Source organism: Mytilus californianus, unplaced genomic scaffold (genome assembly GCF_021869535.1).
Source record: "Mytilus californianus isolate M0D057914Y unplaced genomic scaffold, xbMytCali1.0.p SCAF_1, whole genome shotgun sequence".
NCBI lineage: Eukaryota > Metazoa > Mollusca > Bivalvia > Mytilida > Mytilidae > Mytilus > Mytilus californianus.
The window spans coordinates 75,715,027-75,742,490 of NW_026262581.1; the positions used below are offsets into that span (position 1 = coordinate 75,715,027).

General features: G+C 31.7%; 1 protein-coding gene across 6 annotated transcripts; it reads left to right on the top strand.

Moving 5' to 3' along the window:
* Window positions 1-43: 43 nt before the first annotated feature.
* LOC127707744 (B-cell receptor-associated protein 31-like) lies at window positions 44-16,566 on the top strand. 6 transcript variants are annotated; one of them, XM_052212487.1, is made up of 8 exons: window positions 44-161; window positions 3,720-3,816; window positions 7,881-7,981; window positions 11,634-11,781; window positions 12,423-12,561; window positions 15,046-15,133; window positions 15,732-15,832; window positions 16,377-16,566. In XM_052212487.1, the coding sequence occupies exons 2-8, from the start codon at window positions 3,722-3,724 to the stop codon at window positions 16,410-16,412; spliced, it is 708 nt and encodes a 235-aa protein (XP_052068447.1). In that variant the 5' UTR covers window positions 44-161; window positions 3,720-3,721; the 3' UTR covers window positions 16,413-16,566. The 6 variants fall into 6 exon arrangements, with proteins under 6 accessions (XP_052068447.1, XP_052068442.1, XP_052068487.1 ...); XM_052212482.1 differs by lacking the exon at window positions 3,720-3,816 and adding an exon at window positions 4,470-4,572 and having other exon boundaries at window positions 57-161; XM_052212527.1 differs by lacking the exon at window positions 3,720-3,816 and adding an exon at window positions 6,431-6,533 and having other exon boundaries at window positions 64-161.
* Window positions 16,567-27,464: the final 10,898 nt, after the last annotated feature.

The window sequence follows — 27,464 nt, forward strand, 5'->3', positions numbered from 1 at the left end:
AAATCCTTGCCGAGATTATGAATTGTCATCGATCTTGGTCATATTACCGTTTTTGTCACCGATTATTCTTGATAGCTGACAAGACATTTATCGACTAGGAAGGTCATTTTCGAGACTAGGAACTTGTTTTCATCTTAATAATTGAGAGATATATAGAAAAGGTTTGTGTCTCTGTAAAAATAATAAGTATCAGGACAAGTCGCCCACTAATAATCAAGACAACTCGCCAACTATTGAAGAAATGTTTCACACTAAACAAATATGACATTCATTCATCTATGTCTCAGTTGATTAGTGAATTTCACTAATCAACTGAGTTATATATGGTATCGGGTCCGTTCGCGCCCAATACACGTTCGCACCCTACACGTTCGCACCCCACACGTTCACCCCCTAGGTCCGTTCGCAACCTTTTTTTATTCAAAAACCTGATAAATTTTTAGATGTTTTGTAAAATATTTTTATTTTCATAAATAAAAATTCGAGAATTTTTAAATGAATAATTGTTTTAAATTGATTTGATGATTAATTATTAAATGTTAATTATGTATGATTACTGCTTATACACCTTATCGCTATTTGGCCGCCATTACTGGACATCACAAAAGTTCCCGTAAAATTTTGACGTCATAATAGAAAATATCTGACGCAACAATGGAAAAGTGATTGTTGTATGACGTCAAAAGTTCAAGCGGGACAGATTCTCGGGTCAAGCGGGAATAGCGATAAGGTGTATTGGTATTTATACACAGCCTAATATCAGAGTTCGCGAAAACTTATTTTGACCCGTCGGTCATGGGACCGACAAAGCATGATTATTTGTCAGTCCTACAAAATTTTAGCCAGTCCTACAAAATCTGTCAATTTTATCCTGAAATAAAATAAATAACATATTTTATCGAAAAATAACTTTATTAATATTAGTTTTATTCTTCGCACCCACAGGCAAATTAACAATGAAGGACCAGTTCAGGTCTTCTGATTGTTCTTATTTAAAGTCATCTTCACTATCCATTTTATCATCTGAATCGATTTCTCGGCTGTTACAGTATTTGTTTGCTCCATTGTAGGGTTCAATCGCTGATTGTTTGCCAGGGATGGCTCTATGAACAAATTTAGTAGGCCACGTGTAGATCGCCGCTTTGGTTTGTTTATAAAAAACCCGTAAACCAGTACCGGTAATTGGCAGCGGGTACATCTGATAACCGATGTAAACACTTATTGGAAACAGTTGCGGTACATCTAATAACCGATGTAAAAAAGTGCCGAAATATGCACTACAACGGCCTTTTTTACATTGGTCATCGGGACCGGCACTAGCTTTCAAAATACTGGTCCGAGCCTCATTTTGACCGACAGGACCGACCATTTTCGCGAACTCTGCTAATATGATGTTATTGTTGAGTGTTTAAAAATCATGATTGTTTTAACTTGCTTTAAAAGTAAATACTGGCTTACTGCATGTATTTAGCTTGGTATGAGTAAAACTTTGAAGATTTTAAATAAAAAACATGAAAGATAATTGTTTTTAACAGCTTGGCTCCTTTGATCTCATGTGTGTCAGAATCTCACTTTATTCATAAACAATGAAAAAAAATATTTATAGCAATACACTATCCAAAACATAATTACGAATTATTCAACACATAAAAAAAACGTTGTCAGAATCCCATTTCCTTTTGAAACAATAAAAAAGAAATATTTATAGCAATACACTAACCAAAACATGATTAAGATTTTATCAACACCTAAAAAAACGTTGTCAGAATCTCACTTTATTTAGAAACAATGAAAAAAATAATTTATATATATATATAGAGCAATACACTTACCTAAACATGATTAAAAATTATTCAACACAAAAATAAAATACTGGTCGTCAGAATCTCACTTTATTTAAAAACAATGAACAAAAAATGTTTATAGCAATACATTTACCAGGACACAAAAAAAACCTTGTCAGAATCTCACTTTATTAAGAAACAATGAAAAAATATATAGTTATAGCAATACACTTACCAAAACTCGTTTACAAATTATTAAACACAAAACCAATAAAAATTGGGCGCGAACGTGTAGGGTGCGAACGGACTTTGGGTGCGAACGTGTAGGGTGCGAAAGTGAAAGGGGGCGAACGTGCATGGGGGCGAACGTGATTGGGAGCGAACGGACCCGGATTCTGAATATATAGTGGTCTCATTTTGTCAATTTTTGAATGTAGTCTTGTAGACACTCCTTGACGTTCAGTTTCAAAGTTTCAAGTATGTACTGTTAAAATGTTATAAATGGTTTAAATTAGTTGTAGAGTAGTGGGCACATGCTGGCTGCTTGAAGTGGTTTCTCATTGGGGTCTAAGCGTGACACGTGAAAGTCAAATTATTGTGCCATGAAAATGGGAATTGAAGTATAATGGTTTACGGGAAATTACAAAAAAATGAGAATTGCTTACGTACATAGTGTAAGTGGGTGGGATACGGGAATTCTAATCGATTCGGCACCTAGTCAAATAGGGACCTTGTTAATTCGGCACCCGAGGTAGTTATTTTGATGCCCACAATAAACATTATGTTTTGCAAGTCAAATATTGAGGACTCAGTTTTTTCCATACCTTTTTCCATACCTTTTTCCATATTTTCGATGTGTCAACGTATATTTGTCACAGAAAACAGAAGTTCCAATGACAACTTTGTTATAAACAATGTCACAATATCTGTTCCTATTTGAACTTATATTATAAAGTAATAGGAACTTCTATTTCATGACAACTGCCCATTGCTATTAAACATAAAAAATGGGTGCCGACGTTATTCATTTTATACAAGTAGACAGGATGTCATACGCAACTATTTTCAGCACCTGCAGTGCGCATGCTTTAAATTGGGCCAAAATAGGTATCGATTAATTGACAATAGATTATTAAAGGAAATCTTTAATTTTGATTAGCTGTCAGTAAATAAAAATTAATTTCTTTTTCATAATAAAAATATCTCAAAAAGAATCAAAAAAGTATTTTCCCAAAATACATTTAATAAAAAGGAAAGAAAAGGTAAAAATAATATTAGGTGCCAAATTGACTAACCAAATGACGAAATGAATTTAAATAGGTGCTGATTTGACTAGATACTGATTTAACCAGGTGCTGAAATGACCTATAAGTGGCGAATTGATCAGGTGCCGATTTGACTTGTTGGAAATTTAACCACTGGTCCTGGTGTTATGGAAAGGGAACAGGTGGTGACAAGTACTTCTACAACACTATTCATGATTTTATTCATCAATAAAACATGACCGGTAAACATCAATGAGACAGAGACAACAACATGATTAATTACATTCAGTTTAATGTGAAAGCTTTTCCTAGTTCCAAAGAGTATTTTGGAAAAAAATAAAACCCATATATAAATTGATTTCAAATTGTTAAAAAATAGATATTGTACATGTTGTAACAGCATTTACATATGCTTGATTGTAGTGCTAGTTGTTTAGAAATGGGATTTATTACACTTTTTGATTAGTTTTTACAGGTATGCAGGTAAGCACATAATATTGTCATGATTGTAGTTACATTGTAATGTACACGCTGGAAAGGGAAATAACTCCTGCTGAACATATACCTATAATTTTAGAAAAATTACATTTAGTTGTTCATGTTTCAGCTAATAAAATAAGTTGCACATATATAAATAGAGAGATAATTATAAAAGTGAGTTTTATTACAGCCATGGTTGGAATACTGTGGTCAGGTATAGCTGGGTATCTATATGCTGAAATAACAATAGCTGCTATACTTTTGTTACCATTTATATCAGCACAGAGGTAAGAGTGTCAGCTGTGTATTCCACAGCTTTCACATGTAGAAGTTTAGTTGCATACAAAATACTATTCTGAAGATATTTCACTTTAGAATGGTATTTGCTTAACTTCTCTATATAATAACACTTTGATTTTGTCATATTTTCATGATATAAATGTGTCAAATTTAGCTTAAATGAAGAGTAAAAAAATTATACATACTTGTCAATCTAGGCTGTCAATACCAAAATTTTAAAAAAGGCAACTTGTATAAAAGAAAACATTTGTTGAATTTTGTTTTTCTTGAACAGAAATTTTCAGATTAAAACAACAAACATGTTATGAAAATTTGACATTGTTATAAGCATTTCAGGTTTTAGAGTGCATTTACATGTATATATAATTAATGAGTTGGAAATTAATAATGTACTACAAATTCTTTCAACATTGATTTACTTTTTTGACAGTGAAGCATATTTTCATGTATTATATTAACTCTGCAACAATTACATTAATTTGGCTTAATACATTGTATCTGAAATTCAGATACTTGTAATGTCAGACTGCATTTTTTTTAATAAAACTCATTGAAGGAATTTGGTACAAATAATTCTAACAATGAATGAAATGGATTATTATTGTCCCGCATTATGACCTTTAGTTTTCTTCCTGTACAGATTAAACAATGACTGGTTTGATATGGACATCAATTTCTGGGTTTATGTATCTTGAAATATTTGTATCGGTAATTTTATTGATACCTTATATTTCCCCATCTAGGTAAGCACTGATCTTTACAGCATACATTAATATTAGTTGCAGCTATGACATGTTGACTTCTACAAAGCTCATGGTAAAAATAGAACTGTTTAAAAAGCAATTTAAAAACTAAGAAAAAATACTTGCAGAAATTCGTTCAGATGCCATTTATATAATGAGTTACTGCATAGCTGATTATTTTGTGTAGGTGTTAACTTTTGCAGTGGCCAGTGTTAAAAGATATACTTTCCTTTTAATGTCTCTCTTCAAATTGAAGTGTTGTGATATTTAACATGTTTCATGTATATAAAGATTGAAAACCACCAAAGTTTTATAGAAGTCAATGATGCTTTAAGCAGAATTAGAACATTAACATTGCATCATGTTCATGAATTATCATTTACACAGAAACATGATTGAATCAGTAATCGGATGAAAGGTGTATGTATCTACATAAAACAAGTGTCATCATTGACAGATACAAGTATTCACAATTCAAATTTGATTAAGAAAGTGCAAATCAAACCAATAAAACTTATTAAATAGGATACTGATTTTACACCTTTGATCTCCTGCATTTTTGATTTTCAATGCCATAATGAAAGTACTCCCAGATTTTCATCCAAGACCCTCTAAACTTTTTTTTATCAACTTCCATTTTCAACATGGAACCAATCCATAACTGTAACTAACATAACTTAAACAGTAAAATTGACATTCTGTCTGCTTTGATTAAAAAAAAAATGGATGAAAATCAGGACATATTTTCGTTGTGGCCAAAGTGATTTTATATTTACAAATCTATTGTGAAAGTTAGTTCCTCTGCATTTTTGAACCTGCAGGTGCATGTTAACAGCATTATATTCTGTGTGGTATCATGGGCAATAATATTTCATTGTAGTAATATAAAGTATAGAAAGTTAGTATTTTACATGTCAATTGCTTATATCCATTGTCATTTGAAATCTGGTGTATAGTTGTCTCATTGGCAATCATAACACACCTTATTTTTATAATGTGAAAGGAGTAGGTCCGGTAAGGGCCGATTATGGCCTCAAAATTCAGGTTCATCTGATGAAAGATTTTGGACACTTTTAAAACACTTAAGTGTCTACTTCAGTTGATTCAATTAGTTTATCTGAAAGATTTGAACTGATTTAGTCATTAAAGACGCTCAAATTCAAGCTTTAATATGAAAAATCTATCAAATATGCCATAATATGTCACTTTTCAGATGGTTTTTGTCAAAAATGAAAGTGGCTGCATCCGTGTTCATTCTCAACCTTTATGTATGTTATGTATTATCATCAAATACAACTTACATTTAAATATTAAGAATGAACACAAATGCGGCCACTTCCATTTCAGAAGAAAACCGTCTAAAAATTAACCAAAATGCTAAAATTTCGAGGTTTCAGTAATTTAGCAAGACTTAATGATGCTAGTACCCGATACATGTGCAATGTATTGTCAAAAACAGCCCATGTTTATGTAACAGAAGTATTTTTCTTTCCAATAAATAGCTAAAAATTTAAATTTTTTATAATTTTGTAAAACTGCTATATTTTGGGGCCAAAAAGGGGTCTTACCGGGCCTACTCCTTTGACAGAAAAAGACACTTTTATCATGCAAAACCAAATTGTTAAGTATAATAACAAATCAAGGGATACCACAATGTTTTTGCTGTTATGAATTTTTCTTTGCATTTGGTGTTTTTTGCTTAAGATTCTATATATTCAGATGTATATATATATATAAACTGATTTTCTATACTCAATATTACACCAATATTACATTCCAATATGTAGAATATTTAGTACCTTGATCACATGCTGGTGTAGAATATCTAGTTCCCTGATCACATGATGGTCTATTTCAGGCATACCACATCCTAAAATGCTTTGGACTTTCATAGCTTTATTCCTGTATCTGGAGATCTTCCTCTCAGCTATCCTATTAATCCCTTTTATCCCACCATCCAGGTAGGTTGGGATATATATTAATGATGTTTGCCATGTATAATGTGAAATAAGTTGTCAACAAATTTCTCAATCTTGTTCACTTTTAATTAATATTTTATTTATATGGAGATTTTAGTGTTACATCTGATCAATGCTGAATGCATTGAATTAAAAGAATGTGACACAAACATTTAATAAGACAGGAAAGAACCCTCTTAAAATAAACAGCTTGATGTGTATTTAAGATAAGCTATTCCGCATATATTATGAAGGAAAAAAATCCAAATTTGATTTTATACATAATTATTATGTATAAAATGTATTCATTTGAGAAGTTTGTTGATAATAATTGGTACTGGAAATATATATAGTTTCAAAGCAAGTTTTTGTTCTATACCCAATATCTTGAGCATACACATGTATCATATTCCATCTTTTGTCTTTCTCAGTTTATTTGTGTCATAACTTTATTTTCAAATGCAAAAAGACTATAAAGTTTTGAGCCTCCTCATGGGGTTTTTGATTATGTGATTACTTGGATGTTTTTGTAGTGATTATTTGATTACCAGACAAAATATTTCATGATTATTTGATTATTTGATAATCTAGGACTATTTTTGATTATTTGATTATCTTGTTTAAAAAAATAATGATTATGTGATTATATTGGCAAAGAATTTGTGATTATGTGATTACTTGTACACCCCTATGAGGGGCCTCAGTTTTCACTTTAACAAATGAGAAATTAATTTATATGGTAGTTTTTAAAAACAAAAATTATATTTAATATTTGAAAAAAAGCTTTACTATTCAAGTACAGAAATTTAATATGTGTACAGAAAAGAGTCATAAGGTTCTTCTGGTCTCTGTTATAAATTATTCAATCCTGTCATGTAGGGGATAAAAAAAAAATAAAAAACAGTTTTTGTAAACAATATGGTTTGTATTAAAAACAACAGTATTACTTGGTAGATCTTCACAGTTTAGATTGCTACACCATTGAACATGCAGTTAAGGTTGGATATGCATGTTTTATACCTTTTACAATTTTATCATATATTGTTTATTAAAAATACATGTATTTTATAGAGAAAGAGTAATTAAAAAAGACAAATTGAATTTTCACAGTAAGAAATTTAAGCTACAATGACTAATTGAAAAAGAACAATGCAAAATAGTTGTCATACTGTCAATTGAAGCTTGATCTGAATATGAATGAAATATTTGCCACTGACAAATCAATGAAATTCAACAATATTGTAGTAATATATAAATAGGAAGTACATAAACTGTTTATTTAAAATGAGTCTGAAATCAGACACTTTATATTAATAAAGGTAGTTTTAAACTTTTCGCTTTGTTTTGTAGATGGCAGAAGATCTTTCGATCCAACTTAATAAAAAAGATAGAGTCATATTCACATATCTACTTCAATGTATTAATAGCAATACTGTCATTAGTATTTCTAGGTAGGTATCCATTTTTATACGACCGCAAAAAAATTTTGCGGTCATATATTGGTATGACGTTGGCGTCGTCGTCGTCCGAAGACACATTGGTTTTCACACTCTAACTTTAGTTTAAGTGAATGGATCTCTATGAAATTTTACCATAAGGTTCAATACCACAAAAGGAAGGTTGGGATTGATTTTGGGGGTTATGGTACCAACAGTTAAGGAATTAAGGGCCAAAAAGGAGCCAAAAATAAGCATTTTTGTAACTTCCAGACATAACTTGTGTGTTAGTGTATGGATCTCTCTGACATTATACCACAAGGTTCCATATCACAAAGGGAGTGCTGGGATTGATTTTGGGGGTAATTGCCTCAAAATTTTAGGAATTAGGGGCAAAAAAAGGAGTTAAAAACAAGCATTTTTCTAGTTTCATGACAATAACTTGTGTGTAAGTGTATGGATCTTTCTGAAATTGTACTACAAGGTTCCATATTACAAAGGGAAAGCTGGAATTGAGTTTGAGGGTAATAGCAGGGCTTCCAAAACGGTCATATATTCCGGACTTGACCGAAACTTTCATAAAAAGACCGGCTGCTCTCAGCCTCAAACGGTCAAATAGAATTGGTGTGCCACATTTTGTTATTCAAGGCATTTTCATGAAACGGTCATTTCAATTTTTACCAACTATCGATCGATAAAAATGTCCGTTTGGGGCTTTGGGCATGTCCGTTTGGGCATTTTAGTTTATAATTGTGGCAATCTATTTCACAAAGATATTTCGGTCATAATTGGGTTTAATAAAACAGAAGCAGCATATTTCAGATACTTTGAAGTGTCTCAGTTAGTCTAATCCTCTGGGTACATAAATGTACGGCTTGGTCTTTAGCTTGTGTACATCAATAAAAAGTAGAAAAAACACGTTTTCTTTTATTTAAATAACAACAAGCTGTCAAACAATTATCCCTTCAATAAGTTATATTGAAGCCATAAATCATTCACTGATTACAGGTTTGTTACCTTTGATGAGGTGTCCTTAGCTTGTCTTTATCAATAGAATTAATGATGCATAACAATGTACATAAATCCGGTAAACGAGGTCAAACATGTAAGCGTGTATGGAACAACATCCTATTTAATTACGCTTTATAGATATTATTTTAAATGAGCATTCAGTTTAAAAAGTATCCTGATATTTAAAAGTTATTCTTCAAATAAGGATATTTATAAATGAATAAGTATGATATATATTATTTTATTTAACACTGTACATCGTGTTAAATACTGGGGTACTCTCAAGGGGAAAATTTACTAAAATATATAGGAAAAACCAATGGACAAATTTCAGTCAATAAATGATTTAACTAAGTTAAATGGTGCCGTGATCACTTCTAAATTATATCAAGAGAACAATGCCTGCTCCGAATTTATTCAGACAATTTCCGATGTTATAGAGAAAGAGGTGATGTCCGACGTAAAGTTAATTAAGTCCCGCCGTGGGAATTATGATCGACTAAGGTGTAGTCTAGGTATTGACGCTTTAGATCAACTTATGAGGATAAGCTTAGTAGGTGTAGATGTTAAATACTTTGATCCTGTTCCATGCTATCCATAAATGGCAATCCGTTCGTAACCGCCATGTTTATCAGAACAATGCATTTAGCAAGCTCATGAATGTAAAATCTTAAATTAGACTAAATGAACTCTAATCTTGTGCTGTGATCTGTGCTTCTTTTCAATGTGCTCATTGTAATATTTATTGCGTGTGTTTGTCAACATTGTGCTCTTCTGATATTTTATTGTTGTTATATGCTTACATAAAATATCATGTTGTTATTCATTAAATTATTTATCAACTGAGTATGTTTTTATTTATTCCTTATTTTCTAAATCAGGTTGGGAAATTGTACAAAGAAAAATGTTATCACTGTTCAGTAGATTTTACACGGTTTAAAACAATATCCTTCATCGGGCCTCCTCAATGTTATCTATAAATACCGCATCAGTTGTAAAAGTCACGTGGTCAGGTAATCAATACACAAAAAGAAAAGTATCACGTGTATTGATGATCAAGTTGTACTGCAATTAAAGCCAACATCAACAGTTTCAAATAAGATGGCCTTAATTTACAAAGTGTTAAGTACTCACAGAGAGAAGATAGATTATATAAACAGAAACAAAAACATGAGAACAGTCAGGTACTGAAGCTGATTGATGCAATGATGGTTACTGTATTACGATACACAGAAAAATGACACAATACCGAGGATAATATTTTATTTATTTTTAGAATGAAGAAAACAAAACAGTTATAAATAATTTTATTGCATATAACACTACTAATTATTTAGACACATATATCAATTTATGCATCCTCTCAGTTACATTTAAGTATCCAGCTGATCATTGACCGTCAAAAATATTTCTTTGAAAAATGTCCGGCTGTCGTCAGGAAATTTTGGAAGCCCTGGGTAATTGCCCAAAATGTTTAGCAAAAAGGGGCCAAAAATAAGCATTTTTCTAGTTTCCAGACAATAACTTGTGTTCAAGTGTATGGATCTCTCTGAAATTGTACTGCAAGGTACCATTCCACTAAGGGAAGGCTGGGATTGAGTTTGGGGGTAATTGCCTTAAAATTTTAGGAATTAGTGGCCAAAAAGGGGCAAAAAACAAGCATTTTTCTAGTTTCAGGACAATAACTTGTGTGTAAGTGTATGGATCTTTATGAAATTGTACTACAAGGTTCCATATCACAAAGGGAAAGCTGGGTTTGAGTTTGGGGGTAATTGTCCTAAACGTTTAGGAATTTGGGGCCAAAAAGGGGCCAAAAAACAATCATTTTTCTAGTTTCCAGACAATAACTTGTGTTCAAGTGTATGGATCTCTCTGAAATTGTACTGCAAGGTACCATACCACAAAGGGAAGGCTGTTATTGAGTTTTGGGGTGATGAATCATAAGGGGGTTCACAAAATTTGGGGGCGGGGGATTTTTTTTTTCCTTTTTTTTTCTTTAAAATTTTCCATTTTAAATTGGTTATTTCTGATTTATATATAAAAGCAAATAATAATGATATGGTTTGAATAGGTAAATTAAAAAATTTTAAGTTCTTAGACCACATTCATTCTGTGTCAGAAACCTATGCTGTGTCAAATATTTAATCACAATCCAAATTCAGAGCTGTATCAAGCTTGAATGTTGTGTCAATACTTGCCCCAACTGTTCAGGGTTCGACATCTGTGGTCAAATCAAGCTGCGCCCCAGCGGAGCATTTTATATTTTATGGATTAACCAAAAAATCCTCTATTTCAGGTGTACTTATTGTTTTTGTCATGTTTGTGAACATAAAACAACAATAATTCTTTTTTCTAATGAATCTTATTATTGATATGGTAGTGAATGTTCTGTTGATATTGTCATCAAAAATGTACTTTTGAACACAAAGTTTTGTAATTATGAATACATTTCTCAATATTAGCAAAAATTTAAATCTTGTCAAGAAAGAATTTTTATGGTATTACATGTTGACGTATCTTTAATGAAATTAACAACAAAAACTTATCTCATTTTAATGGTGTAGCTGATATAATAGAAGTCAGCTACATGTATATTTTTATCACATAATCTGTGTGGCAAAGTGTATGTATGAAAAAGTTTCTGATTTATTTTCAGAGTCCATCAGAGAAATGAGAAAATATAATGAAGCTTTGGAAGAGGTTGATTTAAAGAACAACAGAGAATCAGAACTAGCAGCACAAGTTAAACTGTTTCGTGCTCAAAGAAATTTCTACATTTCTGGATTTGCTCTTTTCATGTGGTTGTATGTACAATTCAGCTGTTAAATTTGTATATTGTCTGTAGAATTTGCCACTTCAATATAAAATGAGTGGGTAATTCCATTGATTGTACACTTAATGAATATGTCACATCATTGGTTTAATATCAGTGGAAGTTCCTTACCAGTCACAACAGTTTTTGTTTGCTTTTGAAAGTATTAGCATATATTACTGGACATTCAAAAATGTATATATGTGGAACCATGCTCAACACCTTCTGTCACAGATTTCATTTATTCCACATCTGATTGTAATGAAAACAATGAGCACTGAAAATCCTTGAAAGTCCAAAAAAAATATAAAATAGGAAAAGCTAAGGTGCACTGATAAATAAGCGACAAGGAGCAACTCAGAGAGAAAAAATTGCACCTTATCATCAGGAATTTACAATACCCAAAATGTATCAGATTCTGAAGTAGCAAATTGATAGTTCTTCTGTGTTTGTCCTCAGGATACTTGGAATATCTGTCTGTAAATTTTGCAGATATTCCTTACTTTCTGAACAATGAAATTCATAGTTGTCCACGAATAAATGAAAACAAGAACCTTACCCATAATTTTGGAATATGAAAGTAAAAGAATTCATCCAATATATTAAAATAAATTTGTAAATTTTATTTTTCAGTATATTAAAACGTCTTGTAACACAGACATCAAAACAAGCTCATTTAGAGGCAGAATGTGAAGCCAGTCAGAAACAAGCTAAACAGGCCAGTGCTGCAGCACAGATATTGCTTGATCAGGCTGATAATACTTCTAATAAGGTAAGTGAAAAACAAACTAACAGGTCATTGTGCAGCATAGAGATTGCTTGATCAGGCTGATAATACTTCTAATAAATAAGTCAGAAACAAACTTAGCAGGTCATTGTGCAGCACAGAGATTGCTTGATCAGACTGATAATACTTCTAATAAGGTAAGTGAGAAACAAACTAAGCAGGTCATTGTGCAGCACAGAGATTGCTTGATCAGGCTGATAATACTTCTAATAAGGTAAGTGAAAAACAAACTAAGCAGGTCATTGTGCAGCATAGAGATTGATTGATCAGGCTGATAATACTTCTAATAAAATAAGTCAGAAACAAACTTAGCAGGTCATTGTGCAGCACAGAGATTGCTTGATCAGAATGATAATACTTCTAATAAGGTAAGAGAGAAACAAACAAACTTACCGGTAGTAAGTCATTGTGGAGCACAGAGATTGCTTGATCAGGCTGATAATACTTCTAATAAGGTAAGTGAGAAACAAACTTAGCAGGTCATTGTGCAGCACAGAGATTGCTTGATCAGGTTGATAATACTTTTAATAAAGTAAGTCAGAAAGAATACTTCTAATAAAGTAAGTCAGAAAGAATACTTCCAATAAAGTAAGTCAGAAACATCACTTCCAATAAAGTAAGTCAGAAACAATACTAATAAAGTAAGTCAGAAACAACACTTCTAATAAAGTAAGTCAGAAACAATACTTCTTTTAAAGTAAGTCAGAAACAATACTTCTTATAAAGTAAGTCAGACACAATACTTCCAATACAGTAAGTCAGAAACAATACTTCTAATAAAGTATTAAAGTCAGAAACAATACTTCTAATAAAGTAAGTCCAACACAATACTTCTAAATGAGTAGGTCAGAAACAATACTTCTAATAAGATAAGTTAGACAATACTTCTAATAAGGTACCTTAAGTCAGAAACAAGCTAAGCAGGTCATTGTGTATTTCAGACACTGAGTTATCATGCTGATATTAGTAAGTCAGAAATGACTGGGAGCAGGCAATGCTGCAGCATAGATATATAAAAATTAGGTCAATGTCAGAAAAATATCTTTTTTCATGCCCCCGCCTTAGCGGTGGGGGCATTAAGTTTTACCCTTGTCCGTCTGTACGTCCGTACGTCCCAAAATTGGTTTCCGTTCTCTAACTTAGTTTGCCTGAACCAAATGTTATGAAACTTATACACAATGCTTATTACCACAAAACACAGATCAAGTCTGAATTTGGTGGCGTGACTGTAACCGTTCTAGAGTTATGCCCCTTTATAAATTGAAAAATTGCAAAATTTTTATTTTCTTGTAAATATCAAGTAATTTATATTAAAATTGGAGTTATCTTCCTTTGTCCATGATTATAGTTGAATCAACTACAATCAATGCTTTATACAATGCAATGTTTAATTTTGACTTCCACTGATAAAACACAGATCAAGTTGAATTTGGGTAGTGTCACTTTAACCATTATTGAGTTATGCCCCTTTATAAATCGAAAGATTGCAAAATTTTTAGTTTCCATTCTGTAATTTAAGTTTGCCCCAACCAAACATTATGAAACCTTTACACAATATTCATTACCACAAAACTAAGATCAAGTACAAATTTTTTGTTTCTGTTTTCTAACTTTAGTTTGCCTGAACAAAATGTTATGAAACTTATACACAATGCTTATTACTACATAATACAGATTAGGTACGAAATAAGGTGGCGATACTTTTACCATTCTTGAGTTATGTCCCTTTATAAACATAAAAATTGCTGAATTTTTTAGTTTATTTCAACCAAATGTTATAAAACTTATACACAACCGTTCTAGAGTTATGCGTGTTTACAAATAGAAAAATTGCTGAATTTTTAGTTTCTCTGTTCTCTACTTAAGTTAGCCTAAACCAAATGTTATGAGACTTGCACACAATGCTTATTACCACAAAACTCAGGTCAAGTTCAAATTTGGGTAGCGTCACTTTTACCGTTCTTCAGTTATGTCCCTTTATAACTATATGATATGCAAGCGGGGGCATCATCTGTGTCCACACTATCCACATTTTTTTTTTGTATGAGGCTTAAAAACTAGGGAGGGGCAAATTTTACAGAGCTCTTCAACAGTTTGTGCTGGTTACAAAAAAAGTTGATATTTTTCTGACATTAATCTATTATTGCTTTTGAACTGCAGCTAAAATTGGCTGCATTTATAGTCATTAAAATGGAAACACAAAAGTAAAACTTATTTTTATATACCTAAACAAACCTATCGAAATATCACAATATTTGGTAAGTTATGGAAAAGTGCTAGCTGCAGTATAAATCATTGGCTGATGATACTTCTGGTAAGATGAATAATTTAGTGAAAATTTGTACTTATTATTGCTATTTAATGAAAGGCATAATACTTATCTATGATTAAACCTCATTGGTTGATTTCTAAATGTTTTTTTTCTGTTTTTTTCTGATATATTATAATTTTTTTTTTAATCTTAAATAGAAAAAAGAGGATAATGACACAGAGGAAGAAAAAAGTTTAGCTCAACAACTTGATAAAACAAAGGAGGATCTTGTGAAGACCAAAATAGGTAGGTCTACCTCATCAAATATATAAGTAAAAATGGATCAGATTAGATAAGTATATCTTATAAACATGATAAAAAAGCAGATTTCAGAAGACTTAGATTGGTAATTATATCTCAACAACAAGTTAAAAGGTCTGTTATTCTGAAATAAGTGTAAATTTTGCTCTGACATGGGTTAAATTTAAATACTATCTAATTGTAAGGTTCTCCAAAGTAACCATAGGATTTGAATATTTAGCTTCAAAAAGACGCACTTATTGACCCATTTATTATTTCAGTATTAACCATTTTAGCAGATTAATTCTAAAAACTATAAATACATCTTGGTAAGTTTAGGAAGGATGTAGAAATATGTCCATATATTTTTTCCAACAAAAGTAGGAACTATATCAAAAAGGGCATATAGTTAGCAGTAAGTGATCGGTAAATCCATAAAAAAAAAGCAGTGGTCATGTGTTTTCAAATTATTCAGATTTTTACTTATCCATATACCGTTTTGTTTCATGAAAAAGTTTAGTTTAAAAGATTAAAACCAAGAACTAGAAGATTAATACAAGTTATAATTTTATAAACACCAGGTGTCATTTACTTTATTTTACAGACTTGAAGAAAGCAGTTAGTGATCTAGAAGCTGTACGCAAACAAGCTGAAGGAACAAATAGAGAATATGACAGATTGATGAAGGAACACTCTAAATTACAAGTATGTAAACATTTTAAATTATAGCTATTGAAACATTGTGGATTACAAATCTGTAAACATTTTAAATCACATGTAAATATGTAGCACACACACACACACAAATTCAGAATAAATAGGGTAAACTTATGCCATTTCAAGTTGATAAAATTGATTATATAATGGTTTCTCATAAGTTTTTATTTACCCCCATGCTACCATGCTAGAGACAATGATAATAAAGGACCATTGAGGACTGACATTCAGTCAGCAGCAGTATGGACCCAGTGGTAGCAAAATAAATGTATATTTACTAACATGCACACTTGCCACACATGTTTCTAGAATAACCTTTATCAGGAACGCTTGGGACAAACAATTTTGAAAACAAAATTAAATCAATGCATGTTCATGACGTTAATGATATAAACAGTTGAAGAATTGAAACTTTAAAGTGAAACATTGCAACAAGTCAGACATTTAATTTAGTATCATGAAATATCATGATATTTCAGCATTTTAAAAATAAATAGAATATAATATATATTCATTGTCTATCATTTTACAGCAAACGGCAGGAGAAACCAGCAGTAAAAAAGAATAAGACATTCTGAGAGAAAGATAGGATTGGAAAAGGATATTTATATTGTAGCTCTCTGTGCATAGTCATTAACCTTGTTACTTTTTGTATAATGGGCAACATTTGGAATGCAATTTGTGATTTTTTTGTAGCTTTGATTAGTTATCTTTTGATCCACTTAAAAGGCCATGAGGTTCCATTACTCGTAAATGAACCTTTCTTTTCCATGAGAACTAATTCACTTTACCTCAGGTCCTGTGACTTTTATCCACTTTCTGACATAATAATTTTGATTTAGTCCATTCATACTTACTTTAATTCGTAAAGTAGTGCAAACAATTTTCAGTTACATTTTTAGTTGTTGATTATCCACTTGAAAAATAAATTAAAATTCTGGAAAATAAGGAAATTCTCCTGATCTTAGTTTAAAAATGTTAGCAGTGGAAAACATAATGCCCAAAAGAATGCCAACATTAGAATAACGCATTATACCTCACGCTGTAAAGGAGATAAGTGAGAAAAAATGCATTCACCAACAAAGATAATTGATACTTTGCTTCTGTTCTAAATAAGATAAGATCTCGGTAAAAGAAGATATAAAATGCTTGTGGTTAATTTAAAATGGAAAAAATGGGTCCAATGAATGCCAAGAATATCATAAAGTAGTTTACAACATTCAGGGAAGAAGGCTGTAGATATTGAAGTATTGGTGTTCACTGCCTTCTTTAGCTTGGTTCTATTGTTGCGTCTTGTAAATATTTTCATATGTGCATTTAAGTTTGCATCTATGCTGTAAAATTGTGGTTAGCAATAGTATTCCATTAATCCCTTCAGTCTTGGTTCTGTTGCTTCAGACATTTAAGGAGTAAGGTTAATATCATTGTGCTTTTTAAATAAATTTATGTCGCACCATTTGCTAAATTTCCATCTTTCCAAAAGTTACAAACTTCTTTGCTATTGTTAAAGCATTTGGATGATTTATCTAAAATAAATATCTTAAATATTTAATGTCTTATCAAACAATGTAACTGTCTTTTATATTTTATTTATGTTCATGACATTTAATAATATCTGCATGGTTTAATATGAATAACATGATACTAATATCTCCTGTGGTAAATTGATATTCATTGTTTTGATTAAAGGGCATGGATGCATCAAATTTATAACTGGTGCTTTTTATTTTATTATAGAAAAAAATAAATAATACTTATTTGTTCGTGTTTGATAAGTTTATTGTATCTACAAGATGTATTGGACAAAATCTCATATGGACTAGCTGTTTATCTGTATTTATTTTACACTATTAATGTTGCAGGGAGACAACAGGCCAACAAGAAAAATGAGTCAAACTAGTGAATTGTACTCTTAAGTAATAGAATAATAATATATACACAAACCAAAAGGGTATAATTATTATTAGGGTATAATTTTTCAAAAATTGAAGTTATGTGAATCTGAAGTAAATGTCTACGTCATTTGGTCTCTCATGGAGGTTTGTCTCATTGACAATCTTACCACATCTTCTTATTTTCATTTTGAAAGGAATTTTCAACAAATGCATGCAAAGAAATTTTTTGTTTCTATGTTACTTGTAAAAATAAAACCTTACTCCAATGACAGTAATATTTTAGTGCAATAATGTATACATTCATGAATTATGAAAGATAAGAAACTTTTTGAATTATTTAAGAGCTGGGTGTTTGTATTGTTATTGCAGATATTTTTAGATTTTAATATATTTAAATATGTAATAAGTCGTCAGTGTATAACAATTTGTGTGCATTAAACCATTTCTTCAAAACATTTTGAGTTCCATATTATATAATCACATACTTACATTTTTGCAATGATCAACAAAACAGACCTTTATGTCAACAGTAGGAAATTTAGGAATAAATCATAATTATGGAGACCTTAACAAGTTAATAGCTTTTTTAAATCAGCTTAATGTCACAAGTTTAGAATATCAAAAATACAATATGTTGACAAAATATTACATGCATGAGGGATGATGAAAACTTAAAAGTGTCTGATTGTCAACTTCAATGGCTGAGGAAGTTTGTTTCATGAACATTTGCACTTTTCATGTGATTTGTGTTTTAGCTCAAGATAACCCCCACAATAGAAAGGTACTGTACAATATATCCGGTAAGGGGACTGTATTGTTGAAATGTCAATTACCAGTGGCATAGCTAGATATTAATAGATTTTCACTTTAAAAAACAGTAGTAGGAAGAGCGGGAGACAATTTAGTACGTCAATTAGTTTTTTTGAAACAATGCCATACTCCAGCGTACAAGATCCACCCATAATGATATATTTGTATACATGTACTTAATTAAACCAAGATGAGTCTAGAATATAGAAAAGGTCTTGCATAGTCACTGGAATGTTCTAATATGAAGCTTTTCTTTCATGTTGCAAACAAAGCCATGTTCTAATTCCAATTAAACTCTGGAGATCAAAATGGACATTTCTGTTGGTGTTGGTGAATACTTACTAAGGAATTCAATAAAATAATTCTGAAAGTAAGTCTATCATGATTTTGTACTCAGTTTAATTGAGAAACAATTGGTTCACTTACAAGTACCAAAGTTCTGAATTTTCCTATTAAAATTGAGAGAGATCTATTATGTTATGCTCTATGCTTATTTTAACATGGGTAGGTAGGTATTAAATTTTCAACCCTGCTTACACTCGGTGAAAAGATCTTGACAAATATAATGCCTAGTGCTACCCATATCAAAATAAGCATAGAGTATGACATGAAAAACATTTTTTTTTTTTAATTCAGAATTATTTTTTTTTAATTCAGAATTTTTTTTTTTTTAATTCAGAAATGTTTGTTACTATACAAAAGAGTGTAGTGGTGACATAACCTTTGTTTTCCACAGTACATAATACTATACATAACCACAGTAATATGAAGATAAAATAATTGAATTTGAGAGATGGAAAGGTCTAACAAGTTTTGAACATCTAAAAATGATTGAAGATGGCATAGATTCAGTGACATCCATTCCATTCCATGAGTGATAATATACTGGTAAATCTGAGACAAATATTGACCAAAAAGTTAAGGCCCTGAGAAAAATATTTAATTCTTAAAAGCATATAACTTCAATGAGAAAACCAGTAACAATGGCACCTTTTACCATAGGATTTGATAGTAAAATTCCAAAGTTTTACAGATACCATAATGATTATGTTGACCATTATGGAAAGTCTATAGCAGATTACCACAGATGCTTCATTTATTGTATCCATAATCCTGTTTGATTTTCTTTGCTTAGGACCTCCTTCAAAAGAAACATATCTCAAGAGTCTTACAAGTCTGCAAAATGATGGTTGTCACTTGGTGTGCAGGAATTTTTTACTTTTTTCAGCTCTGATAAAAAAAACCAACCACCTATATTTAAAGCTCTCTTTACTATGAACATAAAATCAATTTCAATAGAAATCGGACACCAGACCGGCATCAAGACATTTATTCCTAGGCAATATCTCAAGTATCTCTACATGCGAGTATGTATAAAGATTTTATACAACACCTATTAAACCGCAGTATTCAACATTCTTTACAACAATAAATAAAAGTGGTGGACTTTGGCTTTGAGTTTTGTCAAATACATGTAGGGATTTTATGTCGTGAACTAATACACTATATACTTTCTTTTTTGTTTACATGGCAATCAATGATCACATTTACAGTAAAAAACATTACATTGTGTATCAGATATATCTCAAGAGAGAAGATAAATTATTTTTTTTTAAATGCGTTTCAGAAGAGGAGTGAAAAAATCATTGGAACATTGAAAATTAGGGGGAATGAGTGTAACATTGAGTTTCAAAAAAGTTCTTGTTTCTGTATGGTTTGGCAAAAACAGTTTGTTTTTTATACGACTGCAAAAAATTTGCGTTCGTATAATGCTATCATGTCGTCGTCGTTGTCGGAAGACCCATTTGGTTTCCGGACAAATTCACAATAACTTAAGTTTAATTGAATGTATCTCTATGAAATTTTACCAGAAGGTTCAATACCACAAAAGGAAGGTTGGGATTGATTTTGGGGGTTATGGTACCAACAGTTTAGGAATTAGGGGCCAAAAACGAGCATTTTTGTAGTTACCGGACAATAACTTGTGTGTAAGTGTATGGATCTCCCTGAAATTGTACCACAAGGTTCCATATCACAAAGGGAAGGCTGGGATTGAGTTTGGGGGTAATTGCCCCAAACGTTCAGGAATTAGGGGCCAAAAACAAGCATTTTTCTAGTTTCCAGACAATAACTTGTGTTTAAGTGTATGGATCTCTCTTAAATTGTACTACAAGGTTCCATACCACAAAGGGAAGGCTGGGATTGAGTTTGGGGGTAATTGCCCAAAACGTTTAGAAATTAGGGGCCAAAAAACAAGCATTTTTCTAGTTTCCAGACAATAACTTGTGTTAAAGTTTATTGCACTCTCTGAAATTGTACATTTTTCCTGAAAAGAAAATAATCTTCAAAATTTCAAAAAAAAATTGGGGAGGGGGGTTTCAAAAAGTTTGGGGAGGGATTTTTTTTCAAATTATTTGGGGGTTCATATTTTTTTTACACAATTTTTGAAATCTCAAATTTTTTGGAAATCTTATTTTTTGGGGGGGACCAATTTTTTTGGTGGATTTTTTTTTCATAATTTTTTGTTTTTGTTTTTTTTCCAAAAAATTTTCTATTTGTACATTGATTATTTCTGATTTATATATAAAAGCAAAAAGTAAAATCACAAAAATACAGAACTCCGAGGAAAATTCAAAAAGGAAAGTCCCTGATCAAATGGCAAAATCAAAAGCTCAAACACATCAAACGAATTGATAACAACTGTCATATTCCTGACTTAGTACAGGCATTTTTTAATGTAGAAAATGGTGGATTAAACCTGGTTTTATAGCTAGCTAAACCTCTCACTTGTATGACAGTTGAACAACAAATACTGATATGGCAGGAGATACACACCAAAGAGGGTGTGTAAATTATTATATATAACAGATTAACTAAGTATTGGATTAATTTAAGTCTTTAATTTTTGGGGGTCCTAACCTTGTATTTCTATTTTGGATATTGGGTCCCATTTTGGAATTGGTCTACATTGAGGTCCAAAGGGTCCAAAATTAAACTTTGTTTGATTTCATCAAAAACTGAATTATTGTGGCTCTATGGTATGCTGAATCTTATTGTGCATTTAAATTTTTTATTTTGGGCCCTGTTTTCAAAAAAGAGGGACGAAAGATACCAGAGGGACAGTCAAACTCATAGATCGAAAACAAACTGACAAAGTCATGGCCAAAAATAAAAAGACAAACAGACAAATAATAGTACAGATGACACAACATAGAAAACTAAAGACTAAGCAACACGAACCCCACCAAAAACTGGGGGTGATCTCAGGTGCTCCGGAAGGGTAAGCAGATCCTGCTCCACATGTGGCACCCGTCGAGTTGCTTATGTTATTACAAATCCGGTAAATAGTCTAATTCGGTAAGTCACATTCAAATTAGTCCATATTAAAGTTTGAAGGGTCCAAAATTAAACTTTGTTTGATTTCAACTAAAATTGAATTTTTGGTGTTTTTTTATATGCTGAATCTAAACATATTTGTTTAGGGGCCAGCTGAAGGACGCCTCCGGGTGCGGGAGTTTCTCGCTGCATTGAAGACCCATTCGTGGCCTTCGGCTGTTGTCTGCTCTATGGTCGGGTTGTTGTCTCTTTCGACACATTCCCCATTTCCATTCTCAATTTTATTTTTTACAGAGTTTGTCTTTAGTGCCTTGTGGAGACAGTAGAGTGCCTCCCCGTGCTTCAGGTTTATGCTCTTATAATATACTAGATTATGGAGTGTGTGTCCGAGCGAGAACTTCTCTATGTTCATTACTTTAGGAATATTTATCAAAAAGTAGTATTTCACATTCAGCCCCATTCTTCTATTTAGTCAGACGTCAGTCGCTACCCTGATATACCCTATCTTTTGTTTTATTTTTCGGGTAATATATGACGGATAGCGTTTGACGTCTTTAGCCGAACAGTTTTATCATATTCACATAATTCAATTTATTGTGTGCTGGTTCATATTCTGGACGCCAGTCTTTGCTCCTTTCTAATAAAATCCACATAACAAAAAACAAATATGAAGCTTAGAAATGGAAACATATTAAATACTAAACTCGTTCAAAGGGTATCTACACGTCTCAATCTTCAAAATCGCTTATCTAAAAATACTACCATCGCTAAGATTTTTAACAATAAAAATCGTGGTTACTCTTCTATCGATAAGTGTCATGCCAAAAAATGACTTACATGTCCCCGTCTTTCCACCAACAATACGGTAAGGTCTACGTTTAATGGTCGCACTTTTTCTTTAAATTTTGGAACTGATATAACTTGAAAAACAAACAGTATTATTTATTTACTCACATGAAACAAACCGGGATGCGGTATTCAGTACGTAGGTGAAACTGGACGATATTTATCTAAACGCACGCAAGAACACTTGTATCGTTTTAAAAGACCCAATAAATTCAAAAGTATCATTTATCAACATCTTAAAAAGCACAATCATCCTATTAAATATTTAACAGTTCAACCTTTAGAAGTAGTAAATAAGCAGCCTGGTGAATCTCATTCAAAGTTTGTACGATCACGGAAAATAATTGAATTAAATTGGATTAAAAAATTACAGACAGTCTACCCTCTCGGTCTTAATGATAATATCATGGGAATTGGTAATATATCAAGAACCGATTCTGTTAACATTTTGGATATAGTTTCTAAAACTGTTCGTAAAAACCGTTTCCATGGGCGTAGAAAAAATCGCAATCAAAGAAAATTTCGGACCAACCATACAAATATTTCAGACCTAATTTCTATTTCAAAAAACAACGGCAGACATTATCTATTAACCAAGCTCTGTTCTTTACCTATAAATAAATTAAATAAAATTTTAGAGGATTGCAACACAATTTCATATTGCAGTCCTAAGTATGAAATCTTTCAAATTATAATGGCATATTGTTATTCTAAACTGTTTCCCAAAATTGATCGCCCTGAAGATCATAAAAAACATTTTATTAAAATAAAATATGTCAATAAAGGTTTTGATTTTGTAAATATTGCCGGTATTTTTAACGACCATTCTGTTAAAGAACAAATTCCTGGATATTTTGATAATACTGAACTTCCTCTTATTTGTTATATTTACAAGAAATCTACCCGAAAATTTGTGTTTAATTATAACCAAGTCTGTAAAGATGTCAATATCAGTGAAAATATACCTACGTCATGTAATTGTAGTAATTCCGAATACACTTATGGCCCCATTTCCCATGTTATAACAGGAGACCTTAACATTGTTCGCGACCGAGAGTTAAAATCGTTCCTCAGTAAAGGACACCTAAATATCGTCCCCCTTCAATTATTAATTGGAATGAGTGTCGTAATATCATCCACGACTCACTTCGTGCTTACTGTTTGAAATGGATAAAACGAGAAAAAGCTGACAAAAAATCTTTGGACTCTTTTTTTAATTCAGTAATGAAGATAGTTGATATACGTATACAACATTTTAAAGAACATTTTACTCTTAACAACAACCATAAAAATCCTATTTCTCGTATCAAACATAAACTAAAAGAACTAGCCAAGGAATTTGTTTTTGTCCTGGCTGATAAAGCTGCTAATAATATCATTATAGTTTGACGTAAATTTTACATTGAGGTTCTGCAAAATGAAATCACGAATTCACCAACATTCCAACTTCGACTTCATTTTCAGAAAACGATATCTGTAACAAACATAAACTATTAGCTACTTCTTTACAAGCAGAACCAAATACAATGAAAGTCCCAACTATGTACTGGCTTCCGAAGCTACGCAAATCACCTTACAAATATAGATTTATTTCGTCTTCAAGTCATTGTTCCACTACTAAATTGTCTATTCTACTTACTAGTACACTTGGTACAATCAAAAACCTGATAATAAATTGTTCAAATAAAGCCTTTGAAAATAGTGGAATTAACTACTTTTGGAGTGTCAAAAACTCGTTGGAAGTACTTGATAAATTGCATGCATACATTGGTGATTTTGAATCTGTTCAAAGTTTTGATTTTTCTACCCTATATACCACTTTGCCTCATATTCTTATTAAGAAAAAATTGACACACCTAAATAAATGGGCATTTAAAAAGTCAGAATGCGAATACATATGTTCAAACTCTTTTATGTCATTTTTTAGTAGCAAACAAACACAAGAACTATGTCAATTGGACATGCTTTGATCCTATATCTGCCCTTGAATTTTTACTTGATAACATTTTTGTTCGCTTTGGAGATTCCGTATATCGTCAAGTTATTGGAATTCCAATGGGGACTTACTGTGCACCACTTATTGCGGACCTGTTTTTGTATTGTTATGAGTTACAATTTATGACTAAAATCAACAAAGACCCATCGAAACAACATCTGATACAAAAATTTAACAATACTTTTAGATATTTGGATGATATATTGGCTCTCAATAATGACGACTTCAGTATGTTGAACTTACTTTAAATAAAGCTAATACTAACAATGACCACTTTCCTTTCCTCGATCTTGATATCTATGTCATTAACGGGAAGCTTAATACAAAAATTTATGATAAAAGAGATGATTTTTCGTTTCCTATCGTTAATTATCCCTTTTTAGATGGTGACGTTCCCTTGTCACCATCTTATGGTGTTTATATATCTCAACTTGTACGATTCGCTCGTGTATGTAACAACGTATTAGATTTTAGCGAGAGAAATTTATGTATTACTGAAATATTATTACACCAGGGTTTTCGATATCATAAACTAGTCAAAACATTTACTAAATTTTATCATCGGTATAAGGACATCATTCGTAAATATAACTCAACATGCAGACATCTTATATATTAACGTTCGGGTATTTCACATCCAATCTTTTATGGTCATATTCTTTACAAAGCACAAAAATGTCAGTATTCACCTCAAAAGCTAACAAAACCTTTAAACAGACTTATTAAGAAGGGATATAGTTACGATACTGTTGTCAGGTCATTAAAGATTGCATATTTTGGCTTTAATATTGATTCACTTATAGGGTCTTTGCATCGGAATTAAACATATTTATTCTAAAACAAGTTGTTGGCATGACACGGGTTATGTTCTTCTCATATATTTTATGATGGTATAATACTAAACCCCTAACAGGAGGGATTGTGCCTGATATTCATATGATGAAGACATAATCTTTCAATCAGTTTAATTGAGGTCTGGAGCTGGCATGTCAGTAACTGCTACTAGTCTGTTGTTATTTATGTATTATTGTCATTTTGTTTATTTTCTTTTGTTTCCTATTCTGACATCGGACTCGGACTTCTCTTAAACTGAGTTTTACTGTGCGTACTGTTGTGCGTTTGTTTTTTCTACATTGGCTAGAGGTATAGGAAGAGGGTGGGGATCTCAAAAAACATGTTTAACCCCGCCGCATTTTTGCGCCTGTCCCAAGTCAGGAGCCTCTGGCCTTTGTTAGTCTTGTATCATTTTTGTCGAGCCTTCGACTTTTGTCGAAAAAGCGAGACATATGCGATCCTACATTCCGTCGGCGTCGTCGTCGTCGTCGTCGTCGTCGTTGTTGTCGTCGGCGGCGTCCACAAATATTCACTCTGTGGTTAAAGTTTTTGAAATTTTAATAACTTTCTTAAACTATCCTGGATTTCTACCAAACTTGGACAGAAGCTTGTTTATGATCATAAGATAATATTCAAAAGTAAATTTTGTAAAAAAAAAATCCATTTTTTCCGTATTTTCCTTATAAATGGACTTAGTTTTTCTGCCATGAAACATTACATTCACTCTGTGGTTAAAGTTTTTGAAATTTTAATAACTTTCTTAAACTACCCTGGATTTCTACCAAACTTGGACAGAAGCTTGTTAATGATCATAAGACAGTTTCCAGAAGTAAATTTTGTAAAAACAAAATTCCATTTTTTCCGTATTTTACTTATAAATGGACTTAGTTTTTCTGCCATGAAACATTACATTCACTCTGTGGTTAAAGTTTTTGAAATTTTAATAACTTTCTTAAACTATCCTGGATTTCTACCAAACTTGGAAAGAAGCTTGTTTATGATCAAAAGATAGTATCCAGAAGTAAATTTTGTTAAAAAGTTTTTAAAAAAATCCATTTTTTCCGTATTTTACTTATAAATGGACTTAGTTTTTCTTCCAGTTAACATTACATACAGTCTGCACTTTAAGTTTTTAAAACATTTATTAGATTCATAAACTATCCTGGATTTTTACCAAACTTGGACAGAAGCTACTTACAATCAAAAGTTAGTATAGAGAGGAATATTATAATTAATTTTTTTCCTCATTTTTGTTGAGCCTGCGATTAACAGCAAAAGTAGGCGAGATACTGGGTTCCGCGGAACCCTTACGAATTTTTAATGTTAGTTTCTTGTGTATAATTTGGAGTTTAGTATGACGTCCATTATCACTGAAAAGTATACATATTTGTTTAGGGGCCAGCTGAAGGACGCCTCCGGGTGCGGGAGTTTCTCGCTGCATTGAAGACCCATTGGTGGTCTTCGGATGTTGTCTGCTCTATGGTCGGGTTGTTGTCTCTTTGACACATTCCCCATTTCCATTCTCAATTTTATGTTGTTAGATTTTGGATATCAGACCATACTAGGTAAATTAAATGTCCCATTTCAAATTTTTAAGATCTTTGACCACATTTATTTTGTGTCAGAAACCTATATTATGTAAAAAATTTGATCACAATCCAAATTTAGACAGTATCAAGCTTGAATATTGTGTCCAAACTTGCCCCAACTGTTCAGGGTATGACCTCTGCGGTCGTATCAGGTTGCGGACGGCGAAGCATTTTATTAATACAGTTGAAAAAGTGTTTAAAGAGATGTAAACCCATTTGTGATGACAGTATTGCACAGGCACTTGTCTCAGAAAAAAATTTCCTATATACCTTAATATGTTTAGGAAAATTTTTTTCTGAGACAAGTGCCTGTG